Source organism: Pongo abelii, chromosome 20 (assembly GCF_028885655.2).
Source record: "Pongo abelii isolate AG06213 chromosome 20, NHGRI_mPonAbe1-v2.0_pri, whole genome shotgun sequence".
Classification (NCBI taxonomy): Eukaryota; Metazoa; Chordata; class Mammalia; order Primates; family Hominidae; genus Pongo; species Pongo abelii.
In genome coordinates, this window is record NC_072005.2 from 55,128,955 (window position 1) to 55,141,139 (window position 12,185).

The 12,185-nt window shown below is 51.6% G+C and overlaps 1 protein-coding gene across 1 annotated transcript; it reads left to right on the forward strand.

The window, feature by feature from the left end:
* Positions 1 to 831: 831 nt before the first annotated feature.
* Positions 832 to 11,981, forward strand: DHDH (dihydrodiol dehydrogenase; the record flags this gene model as incomplete). Its single annotated transcript, NM_001134140.1, is given in 7 exon segments — positions 832 to 947; positions 2,137 to 2,248; positions 3,180 to 3,343; positions 6,430 to 6,682; positions 9,439 to 9,563; positions 11,379 to 11,529; positions 11,844 to 11,981. Coding segments are annotated over 7 exon segments (1,005 nt in total). The 3' UTR covers positions 11,954 to 11,981.
* Between the last annotated feature and the right edge of the window lie 204 nt (positions 11,982 to 12,185).

Here is a 12,185-nt window from a genome sequence, read left to right on the forward strand (position 1 = left end):
TCCTCCTCACAACCCTATGTAGGTAGACGTTATCATGATTTCTGCTTTCCAGAATAGAAAAGTGAGGACCAGAGAGGGCGACCTCTTGTCCAAAAGCAATACAGCCAAGAAGGGGCAAGGAGGGTTTTGAAACCAGTCGGCCAGGCTCCGGGGCTCTTAACAAGCAAAGCAGCCTGGTTTCTAAAACTATAGCTTCTGGAAACAGCCAATTCACAGGTCTTTACCTCCTGACTGTGAGACCTCCAAAAAATGACCCGGGATCTTGGAGTCTGTTTCCCCCTTTGTGAACTGGGGACAATAGAACCTACTTCCCAGGTCTGCAGGGAGAAATTAGGAACGAGGAAGGTAAAGCGCAAGAGCTGAGGAGCTGGTCTACAGGTGCTCTATACATATTAGTAATAATTATTAAGTTTGCTGTTACAATCCTCTCTCTCCCTCTGAACAACCCCTAATGATGCGTGGCTTTGAGAGCAAAAAAGTCAGGGCAAAGTTTTGCCACAAAGTCCAGAGGGCAAGACATTAAATCTAACTCTCAAGGATTGGTGTTGGCAAGAAAGCAAACCTCTCCTCCCCAGGCTGTCCTTACCCCACGTATCCGACAAGCCTAAAGTCATAGGTTAGAGATCTGCAGAAGCGACGCCTAGGTGTGGTTCCCTCTGTAAGGCGGAGCTAAACGGTGCATTCGCCCAATGGGGAAGCTAGAACTAAATGACCGCTCTGTCGACTGGAGCCAACGAGAAGCCGCGTAGGCGCAATACGGGCGGCGGATGGGGACCCGCCCCCGGGGTGGGCGGGGCAACAGGTACTTAATTCGCGTCTGGAGGGACCGAAGGTGCTGAGGGCTCCGCATCGCAACCATGGCGTTGCGCTGGGGCATCGTATCTGTCGGCCTCATCTCCAGCGACTTCACGGCCGTGCTGCAGACGCTGCCTCGCTCTGAGCACCAGGTCTGCCCGCCCTCCGGATTCTGGGGAAGAGGAGGCGGGGGGCGGGACTCCAGAGTCTAAAGGAGGAGGGAGTTTAGGGTTCAGGACTAGTGAGTGGGTCGTCACTGCAGTGAAACGTCTGTTTCCTTGCTACCTCCTTCTCCATCTCTGTTCTGCAAACCTGTGGGGAAAAGAAAGATCAGATTGTTACTGTGTCCATGTAGAAAATGAAGACATAAGAAATTCCATTTTGATCTGTACTAAGAAAAATTGTTTCTGCTTTGAGATGCTGTTAACCTGTAACTTTAGCCCCAACCCTGTGCTCACAGAAACATGTTCTGTATTGAATCAAAGTTTAATGGATTTAGGGCTGTGCAGGATGTGCCTTGTTAACAATATGGTTGCAGGCAGTATGCTTCGTAAAAGTCATCGCCATTCTCCATTCTCTATTAACCAGGGGCACACTGCACTGCGGAAAGCCACAGGGACCTCTGCCCAAGAAAGCCCTGGGTATTGTCCAAGGTTTCCCCTCACTGAGAAAGCCTGAGATATGGTCTCGTGGGAAAGAAAGACCTTACATCCCCTAGCCCGACACCAGTAAAGGGTCTGTGCTGAGGAGGAGTAGTGAAAGAGGGAGGCCTCTTTGCAGTTGAGATAAGAGGAAGGCTTCTGTCTCCTGCTCTCCCTGGGAACGGAATGGCTCGGTGTAAAGCGGACCATTCCCATTCCTTCTGTTCTGAGATAGGAGAAAACCTACCTGTGACTGGAGGCGAGATATGCTGGCAGCAATACTGCTCTGTTACTCTTTGCTACACTGAGATGTTTGTGTAAAGTGAAACATAAATCTAGCCTACGTGCACATCCGGACACAGCACCTTTCCTTGAACTTATTCATGATACAGATTCCTTTTCTACATAGACACAGTAACAATCTGATCTCTCTTTCTTTTCCCCATACAAACCTGAGTGTCTTGAGGTTTGGAAAGGCTTTGATGTAAGCTACTATGAAGATAATTTCAATATTGGGGGATTTAATAACAGCTTTCCCCCAGATCTCTCTTTTCCAGGGCCCAAATGTCCAGCCCCCGTCATCTCTTCCCCCAGGACCACGTATCCCCTTCCCCTGGCCAGAGCCTCCTCCTTCGCCTCCCTTCCACCCAATTTCCACGCCTGCCTCAGCCCCTCAAATCCGATTCTGGTGCCCCTCCAGGTGGTGGCGGTGGCGGCCCGCGACCTGAGCCGTGCGAAGGAGTTTGCAGAGAAACACGATATCCCCAAGGCATACGGCTCCTATGAGGAGCTGGCCAAGGACCCGAACGTGGGTGAGTGGCGAGGGCGATGGGGGTGCTGGCTGCCGCCCCTGGAGGGCTGCTCCCCGGCTGCCCCGTGGGAGATGCAAGGCTCCTCAGGATGTGCCAATCCCTTTGGGTTCCATAAAGACCTTTGGCTGGGAGGAGAACTATAAAATGGGCTTGGTCTGGGACTGGCTGTCTAGTAGGTGTTAAACTACACTTAGCGTTCGAGACCAGCCTCAGCAACATAGCAAGACCCAATCTCTACAAAAAAATAACAATAAAAATAAATTAGCCAGGTATGGTGGCACGCACCTGTAATCCCAGCTACTGGGGAGGCTGAGGCAGGAGAATCACTTGAACCCGGGAAGCAGAGGTTGAAGTGAGCCAAGATCGCACCACTGCACTCCAGCCTGGGTGACAGAGTGAGACTTGGTCTTAGAAATAAATAAATAGGCCGGGCGCGGTGGCTGACGCCTGTAATCCTAGCACTTTGGGAGGCCGAGGTGGGCAGATCATGAGATCAGGAGATCGAGACCATCCTGGCTAATATGGTGAAACCCCGTCTCCACTAAAAATACAAAAAATTAGCCGGGCGTGGTGGCGGGCGCCTGTAGTCCCAGCTACTCGGGAGGCTGAGGCAGGAGAATGGCGTGAACCCGGCAGGTGGAGCTTGCAGTGAGCCAAGATCGCGCCACTGCACTCCAGACTGGGCCTTAAGAGTGAGACTCCGTCTCAAAAAAAAAAAAAAAAAAAATTAATTAATTAATTAATTAAAATTTTTAAAAAAGAGAGAATGGCGAGAGGTAACAGCTCCTTCCTAAGGACAGCTCCCTAAGGGAGACGGGGGTGTGACCGACCACCTGGTCACTGGTGCTAGGGCGGGGCCTCGAAGTTGTGGGCGGAGCTCGGCGGTCTGGGTGGGCGGGGCTGCTGACCTCTTGACCTCCTCCCACCCTAGAGGTGGCCTACATTGGCACCCAGCACCCCCAGCACAAGGCGGCGGTGATGCTGTGCTTGGCGGCGGGCAAGGCCGTTCTGTGCGAGAAGCCCATGGGCGTGAACGTGGCGGAAGTTCGCGAGATGGTCGCGGAGGCCCGATCCCGAGGCCTCTTCCTTATGGAGGTGAGGGCAGAGGAGCCCTTCCAACATCCAGCATAGCAGTGCTTGCCATTAAATATGGTTGCCAGTGCGCGGGCGGGGTCAGTGCATTTGCCAGGATGTATCTGAATCTCCTTGGCAGCATCTATTACCGTGAGAGCCATTGCTTTTGGCCCTTAACAAACACGGCAAGGCTTACTGAAATTGCTTGGATCTTTTGTCAGTCAGTCTTTAAGAAAAAGATGCCGGCCGGGCGCGGTGGCTCACGCCTGTAATCCCAGCACTTTGGGAGGCCGAGGCGGGCGGAGCACGGGGTCAGGAGATCGAGACCGTCCTGGCTAACATGGTGAAACCCCATCTAAAAATACTAAAAATACAAAAAATTAGCCGGGCGTGGTGGCGGGCGTCTGTATTCCCAGCTACTCGGGAGGCTGAGGCAGGAGAATGGCGTGAACCCGGGAGGCGGAGCTTGCAGTGAGCCGAGATTGCGGCACTGCACTGCAGCCTGGGCGACAGAGCGAGACTCCGTCTCAAAAAAAAAAAAAGAAAAAGAAAAAGATGCCAAGAGTGAAAGTGGCATAGAACGGCAATAGGCTTAGTTTGGGTGGGGTTCCAGGTAGAGGCTGGAAGGTCCAAGGAACCCCCTACAAACCTGCAGTGCTGTGCAGTGGCGCGATCTTGGCTCACTGCAACCTCTGCTTCCCAGGTTCAAGCGATTCTCCTGCCTCAGCCTCCCGAGTACCTGGGATTACAGAGCCCACTACCATGCCTGGCTAATTTTTGTATTTTTAGTAGAGACGGGGTCTCACCATGTTGGTCAGGCTGGTCTCGAACTCCTGACTGCAAGTGATCTGCCTTGGCCTCCCAAAGTGCTGGGATTACAGGCGTGAGCCACCACGCCCGGCCCCCACCTCGAGGTCTTTAATGTAATCCCATCCGCCAGGACCCTTTAGCCTTGTAAATTCACACATTCACAGACTCCGGAGATAATGACATGGATATCTTTGGGGGCACCAGTAGCCTACTGCCACAACACCCAGGCTCAGAGCCTGCGCAGAGCCTGCCCCCGGCTCCCCGGTGCCCTCATGCCTGTGTTCACGCTCCTCTCGACTGCTGGAAGCCTGGGTGGACCTCGGCCACATCCGTCCAGCCCCGCCCTTCCCCTGTGAGCCCTGACAGCATTTTTAGAAATTGCTGGAGTGGGCCGGGCGTGGTGGCTCATGCCTGTAATCCCAGCACTTTGGGAGGCCGAGGCGGGTGGATCACCTGAGGTCGGGATTTCAAGACCAGCCTGGCCAACATGGCAAAACCTGTCTCTACTAAAAAAGTACAAAAATTAGCCGGATATGGTGGCGCATGCCTGCAATCCCAGCTACTAAGAAGGCTGAGGCAGGAGAATCGCTTGAACCCGAGAGGCGGAGGTTGCAGTGAGCTAAGATCCCGACACTGCAGTCCAGCCTGGACAACAAGAGCGAGACTCTGTCTTAAAAAAAAAAAGAAAAAGAAAAGAAAAAAGAAATTGCTGGAGTGCAGCCTTGGGACCTTTGCCCATTCTCCCGGCTCTGCCTATGACATTCTTTCTCAGGGCTCTTTGCCTAGTCCACGGAGCTTCCGTCTCCCCTGGAATGTCACCTCTTCAGGGTGTCACTGTCCCGGCCGTCCTGCGTGAAGGACCCTCTGTTTTATTTGTGTCCTTGGTATTCCTTTGTTCATCCCTTGGTTGCCTGTTCTCTGTCTCTCTAGACTGGGTGCTCCAAGAGGCAGAACTCTGGTTTTTGTTGTCATTGTTGTTGTTTTTGAGACAGAATCTTGCTCTGTCACCAGGCTGGAGTGCAGTGGCGTGATCTCGGCTCACTGCAACCTCCGCTGCCCGGCTTTAAGTGATTCTCCTGCCTCAACCTCCCGAGTAGCTGAGATTACAGGCATGTACCACCACGCCTGGCTAATTTTTGTAATTTTAGTAGAGACAGGGTTTTGCCATGTTGTCCAGGCTGGTCTGGAACTTCTGACCTCAGATGATCCGCCTGCCTTGGCCTCCCAAAGCGCTGGGGTTACAGGCATGAGCCACCGTGCCCGGCCCCCAGTTCCAAGAGTTTTTTGTTGTTGTTGTTTTGCATTTTTCTACATAGATCGTGTCATCTATGAACAAAGAGTTTTATTTCTACCTTCTGTATCTATATGCCTCCTTTAAGGAGTTTCACTAGGAAATGCACACGTAACTCTTAAACCCACTGGCCTACATGCTCTATACCTGCATCTAATCTCTTCTTACAAGGACACCAGTCGTACTGTCATATTGGATAAGGGCCCACCCTAATAACCTCATTTTTTTTTTTTTTTTGAGTTGGAGTCTCGCTCTGTGGCCCAGGCTGGAGTGCAATGGCGCGATCTTCAGCTCACTGCAACCTCCGCCTCCTGGGTTCAAGCAATTCTCCTGCCTCAGCTTCCCGAGTAACTGGGACTACAGGCGTGTGCCATCACGCCCGGCTAAATTTTTTTGTATTTTTAGTAGAGACGGGGTTTTACCATGTTGGCCAGGCTGGTCTCGAACTCCTGACCTCGTGATCTGCCCACTGTGGCCTCGCAAAGTGCTGGGACTACAGGCGTGAGCCACCGCACCCAGCCTTGACCTTATTTTAACATAATTATCTCTCCGAAAACCCTGTGGTCACAACAGTTGCTTTCAGAGGTACTAGGGAGTTAAGGCTTCAACACATGAATTGTGTTTAGAAGGGCAGAAGCGGGAGGGAGAGAGACACAATTCAGCCCATAACATGGGGAGACTGGGGCAATGGTCCAGATGAAAAAGAACAAAAGTCAATAGGGCACGGTGGCTCATGCCTGTAATCTCAGCACTTTGGGAGGCTGAGGTGGGAGGACTGCCTGAGCCCAGGAGTTCGAGACCAGCCTGGACAACACAGTGAGACCCTATCTCTATTCAAAAAAGAAGGAAAAAGAAGAGAAGTCAAGAGGGTCAGGAGCAAGAGGGATACATCCTGGGGACTGATGTGCTGTGTTTGGAGACTGGGTTGCAGTGGGTATCCCCCTATGATTAGGACCCCAGAAGGGATTAGAACTGGTTGGTTAACTCCTTTCCTTGTGGTCTGCAGGCCATCTGGACCCGCTTCTTTCCTGCCTCCGAGGCTCTGAGGTCTGTTTTGGCCCAGGGAACTCTAGGAGACCTCCGGGTGGCTCGGGCAGAATTTGGGAAGAATCTCACCCATATTCCCCGGGCCATAGACTGGGCCCAGGCCGGGGGTGCCCTGCTGGATATTGGCATCTACTGTGTCCAATTCATCTCCATGGTCTTTGGAGGGCAGAAGCCAGAGAAGATTTCTGTCGTGGGAAGGCGTCATGAAACAGGTACCACCTATCCTGGAATATTTCATGGTGATGGGAATGATTCTGTCTCTCTGGGAGCACTGAGCTGAGGACAAGTCTCCAAGTCAATGAGAATTAGATCAGACACCTAGAGGAACAGCTTTCCATGAAGCCAGAGAGGATCAGAGTCAAGACTGCAGGTGGGCACTCTCCTGGGACTTTGCTATGTGATCTTAGCCAGCAGACTTAACATCTCTGAATCTTAATTACTTTACTGGTAAAGTGTCACTAATAGGGTTGTCATGGGAGTTAATGAAGTAACTGCTGAGGCAAATGGCAGTTAATAAATATACAATTATTATTTTTTGAAGTTGTCTCAGTGATCCTTTGCTACATAAAAGACTACCCCACTTGGCCAGGCGCGGTGGCTCACGCCTGTAATCCCAGCACTTTGGGAGGCCAAGGCGACCGGATCACCTGAGGTCTGGAGTTGGAGACCACCCTGGCCAATACGATGAAACCCCATCTCTACTAAAAATACAACAATTAGCTAGGCATTGCGGCAGGCACCTGTAATCCCAGCTATTTGGGAGGCTAAGGCAGGAGAATCACTTGAACCCAGGAGGCGGAGGTTGCAGTGAGCCGAGATGGTGCCACTGTACTCCAGCCTGGGCGACAGAGTGAGACTCCATCTCAAATTAAAAAAAAAAAAAAAAAAAAAAAAAAAGCTGCCCCACTTTGCAGAAGAAGCCCTTGCCTTAGCTTCCACTCAGCTGGAAAGCATCCAAGAGTGCATGAGCCACCCAGATGTGATGCCCTTCATCTTTGACCTTTAACCCCAAGGAGCAAGAGGCAGTTCATGCTTTATTAAAGTTACATTCAGCCGCAAAAAAAAAAAAACATAACACTACCCCAAAACTTAGTGACTTCAGCCTGGGCACGGTGGCTCACGCCTGTAATCCCAGCACTTTGGGAGGCTGAGGTGGGCGGATCACTTGAGGCCAGGAGTTTAAGATCACCCTGGCCAACATGGTAAAACCCTGTCTTTACGAAAAGTGCAAAAAAAATTAGTTGGGTGTGGTGGCGTGCACCTATAGTCCGGCTACTCTGGAAGGTGAGGTGGGAGAATCAATTGAGCCTGGGTGGCAGAGGTGGCAGTGAGCTAAGATGGTGCCACTGCATTCCAGCCTGGGGAACAGAGCCAGACCCTGTCTCCTTTTTGTGGAGAACAGGTTCTCGCTATATTGTCCAAGCAGGTCTCGAACTCCTGGGCTCAAGCTATCCTCCCGCCTCTGCCTCCCTGAGAGCTGGGATTACAGGTGTGAGCCACCGCCCCCGGCGAGCCAGACCTTGTCTCAAAAAAAAAAAAAAACTTAGTGACTTCAAATAGCAATCATTTATTAGCTTGTGATTCTGTGCATTGGCAAATTGGGGCTGGGCTCTGCTTGATGGTTCTTCTGCTGGTCTTACTCCTGCAGCTGCAGTCAGTTGGCTGTTCAGCTGGGACTGGACAGTCTGGTAGGCTTCATTTATGTCTTACAGGTGGCAGGCGACTGTCTGGGAAGCCTTGATTCTCCTCCACCCGGCCTCTCCAGCTGGCTAGATACCATTCATATTGTGGTGTGAGAATTCCTGATGTGCAAGCATCTTTCAGGCCTCTAATTACACCATATTTGCTCTTGGCCCATTGGCCAAAGCAAGTTACATGGCCAGCTCAGTTTTCAGAGATGGGCAAATAGACTGTAATTTTTTTTTTTTTTTTTTAGATAGTATCTCACTTTGCCACCCAGGGTAGAATGTAGTGGTGTGATCTTGGCACACTGCAGTGTCAACCTCCTAAATTCAAGCGATTCTCCTCCATAAGACCCCCAAGTAGCTGGGCATACAGATGCGGGCCACCACGCCTGGCTATGTTTGTTTGTTTTTTGTAGAGATGGAGTTTCCCCATGTTGCCCAGGCTGGTCTCGACCTCCTGGGCTCAAGCAATACACACATTTTGGCCTCCCAAAGTGCTGGGGATTACAGGCATGAACCACCGGCTTTTTTTTTTTTTTTGAGACAGGGTCTCACTCTGTCACTCAAGCTGACTGCAGTGGCACAATCATTGCTCACTGCAACCTTGACCCCTCAGGCTCCAGGGATCCTCCACCTCAGCCTCCTGAGTAGCTAGAATCACAGGCACAAGCCACCACACCCAGCTAAATTTTTTGTTTTTTGTAGAGACGGGGTCTCGCTATGTTGCCCAGGCTGGTCTTGAACTCCTGGACTCAAGGGATCCTCCTGCCCCCACCTCCCAAAGTGCTGAGATTATAAGTGTGAGTCACTGTGCACAGCCAAGACTGTACTTATTTTCTGTGTGTGTGTGTGTGTGTGTGTGTGTGTGATGGAGTCTCGCTCTGTCGCCCAGGCTGGAGTGCAGTGGTGTGATCTCAGCTTACTGCAAGCTCTGCCTCCCGGGTTCACGCCATTCTCCTGCCTCAGCCTCCTGAGTAGCTGGGACTACAGGCGTGTGCCACCACGCCTGGCTAATTTTTTCTATCTTTAGTAGAGACAGGGTTTCACCATGTTAGCTAGGATGGTCTTGATCTCCTGACCCCATGATCTGCCCACCTCAGCCTCCCAAAGTGCTGGGATTACAGGCGTGAGCCACCGCGACCAGCCAGCACTTCATTCTTTTGCCTTGCCATGCAAGAAGTGAAGTCTCTCACCCAAGGTTCCACAGGCAGGATTTGAGGCCTGTGCAGTCTCAGAGACTCTGCCCTGAGAGGACCCTGCCCTGACCCAGAACTTCCCTCCAGGTGTGGATGACACTGTCACGGTGCTCCTGCAGTACCCAGGAGAGGTCCATGGCAGCTTCACCTGCAGCATCACCGCGCAGCTCTCCAACACGGCCTCCGTGAGCGGCACCAAGGGCATGGCACAGGTGAGGTGTGGTGGGCCAAAGCGCTGGGGATCGTGCCCCTATAATAGGAGGGGGACAAATGGCCTCTGGAGCTAGATGAGAGCTCAACCAGCCAATTTCACATCATTGCTAAAGAGTTCCTCCTTAATCAAGCCAAGAGGTGGGTTCTGGGCCTCTAGGCTCTCCTTACTTAGGATGAACCTATTGCTCTGTCAAACATCCTTGGGCCTGGCTGGCACAGTGGCTCACGTCTGTAATCCCAGCACTTTGGGAGGCTAAGGCAGGCAGATCACCTGAGGTCAGGAGTTCGAGACCAGCCTGGACAACATGGTGAAACTCCATCTCTAATAAAAATACAAAAATTAGCTGGGTGTGGTGGCAAGAGCCTGTAATCCCAGCTACTAGGGAGGCTGAGGCAGGAGAATCGCTTGAATCCAGAAGATGGAGATTGCAGTGAGTTGAGATTACACCATTACACTCCAGCCTGGGTGATAAGAGCAAAACTCCATCTCAAAAAATAATATATATATATATATATATATATATATATATATATATATATATCCTTGGGCCTGGCCAGCACGGTGGTCACACCTATAATCCCAGCACTTTGGGAGGCTGAAGCTGGTGGATCACTTGAGCCCTGGAGGTCGAGGCTGCAGTGAGCTGTGATTGTGCCACTGCACTCCAGCCTGGGTGACAGAGTGAGATCCTGTCTCAAATATCTATCTTTAGTCCTGAGGAGAAGCCAGTTATTATCAACCATGCTTAGTGGGCAGTTGTGAACTTCGGAAGTGCATCCGGGGGAGGATCTGGGTGTTACCAAAGGTCAGCTTAACTGGTCTTCCTGGGGCCCTGTTGCTAGAAAAAAAAACCCTATTTTATAGCCAGGCATGGTGACTTACACCTGTAATCCCAGCGTGATTGGGAGGCCAAGGCAGGCAGATCACTTGAGCTCAGGAATTCAAGACCGGCCTGGCCAACATGGTGAAACCCCATCTCTACTAAAAAAAAAAATACAGGCTGGGCGTGGTGGCTCACACCTGTAATCCCAGCACTTTGGCAGCTCAGAGCAGGTGGATCACCTGAAGTCAGGTATTTGTGACCAGCCTGACCAACATGATGAAACCCTGTCTCTACTAAAAATGCAAAAATTAGCCGAGTGTGGTGGTGCATGCCTGTAATTCCAGCTACTCAGGAGGCTGAGGCAGGAGAATTGCCTGAACCCGAGAGGCGAAGGTTGCAGTGACCTGAGATCACGCCATTGCACTCCAGGCTGGGCAACAAGAGTGAAACTCCGTCTTGCAAAAAAAAAAAAAAAAAATTAGCCAGGCATGGTGGTGGGCACCTGTAATCCCAGCTACTCGGGAGGCTGAGGCAGAAGAATCACTTGAACCCGGGAGTTGGAGGTTGCAGTGAACCGAGATTGATCCTCTGCACTCCAGCCTGGGCGACAGAGCGAGACTCCATCTCAAAAAAAAAAAAAAAGAAAAAAAAGAAAGAAAATAAATAAGAAGAAAACATGGTTTACAGACACACGAAGATAAGCCCTCCTCTCTAGACCTTAAGAACACCTTGTTTCTAACCTCCTAAGGTTAGGGAGAGGTCTCCTGCGGAGACAGACAGGATTTTTGTGTGACAGCAGCGTTGCTAAGGAACAAACTTCTAGCAACTAGAAATGAGGGAGGGTCCAAAGCTCCCCAGGGATGGACAGGGCAAGCTCTTAGTCCCCAGGTTCAAGAGGGAGGCCCCTGTGCACCACCTGGCATGTTCCTGGAGGCAGCCTCAGCAGCACCATTGGTGAAGGCAGCAGTGCCACTTCTTCTCTCCCTCCAGCTCCTCAACCCCTGCTGGTGCCCAACCGAGCTGGTGGTGAAGGGGGAGCATAAGGAGTTCCCACTGCCCCCAGTCCCAAAGGACTGCAACTTTGACAACGGGGCAGGCATGAGTTATGAGGCCAAGCACGTCCGGGAGTGCCTACGCAAGGGTAAGGATATGGATGCGGGGCAGGCGCCAGGCCTGGTAGGGGGATGTTGGGCCCCTCCCCACCTGCTCTGTCACCCTGCTATTTAGAACTACATCTCCCAGGAGGTTGCAGTGAGCCAAGATCACACCACTGCACTCCAGCCTGGGGAACAGAGCAAGACTCTCACTCCAAAAAACACTACATCTCTCAGGAACCCCTGCAGCATCCATCTGCCTGAACCATGTATATTGTGCCACATGGAATTCTGGGAATTGTAGTTCTTTGGGTCTCAGGTGCGTGGGTAGGAGGGGTCCCTAACTACGCTCTCCCCACAGGTATGAAGGAAAGTCCTGTGATTCCCCTGTCGGAAAGTGAGCTCCTGGCTGACATCCTTGAAGAGGTGAGGAAGGCCATTGGAGTCACCTTCCCCCAAGACAAACGCTGATGTATCCCCGAATAAATAAAGACATCTTACATCTTCGTGGTAGCGGTTTGGCAGAAGCTGGAGAACCCAGTACCAAAGGATCACTAGAAAAGAATTTGGGCAGGGCCGGGCGTGGCAGCTCATGCCTGTAATCCCAGCACTTTGGGAGGCCAAGGAGGGTGGATCACCTGAGGTCGGGAGTTTGAGACCAGCCTGACCAACATGGTGAAACCCCCGTCCCTACTAAAAATAC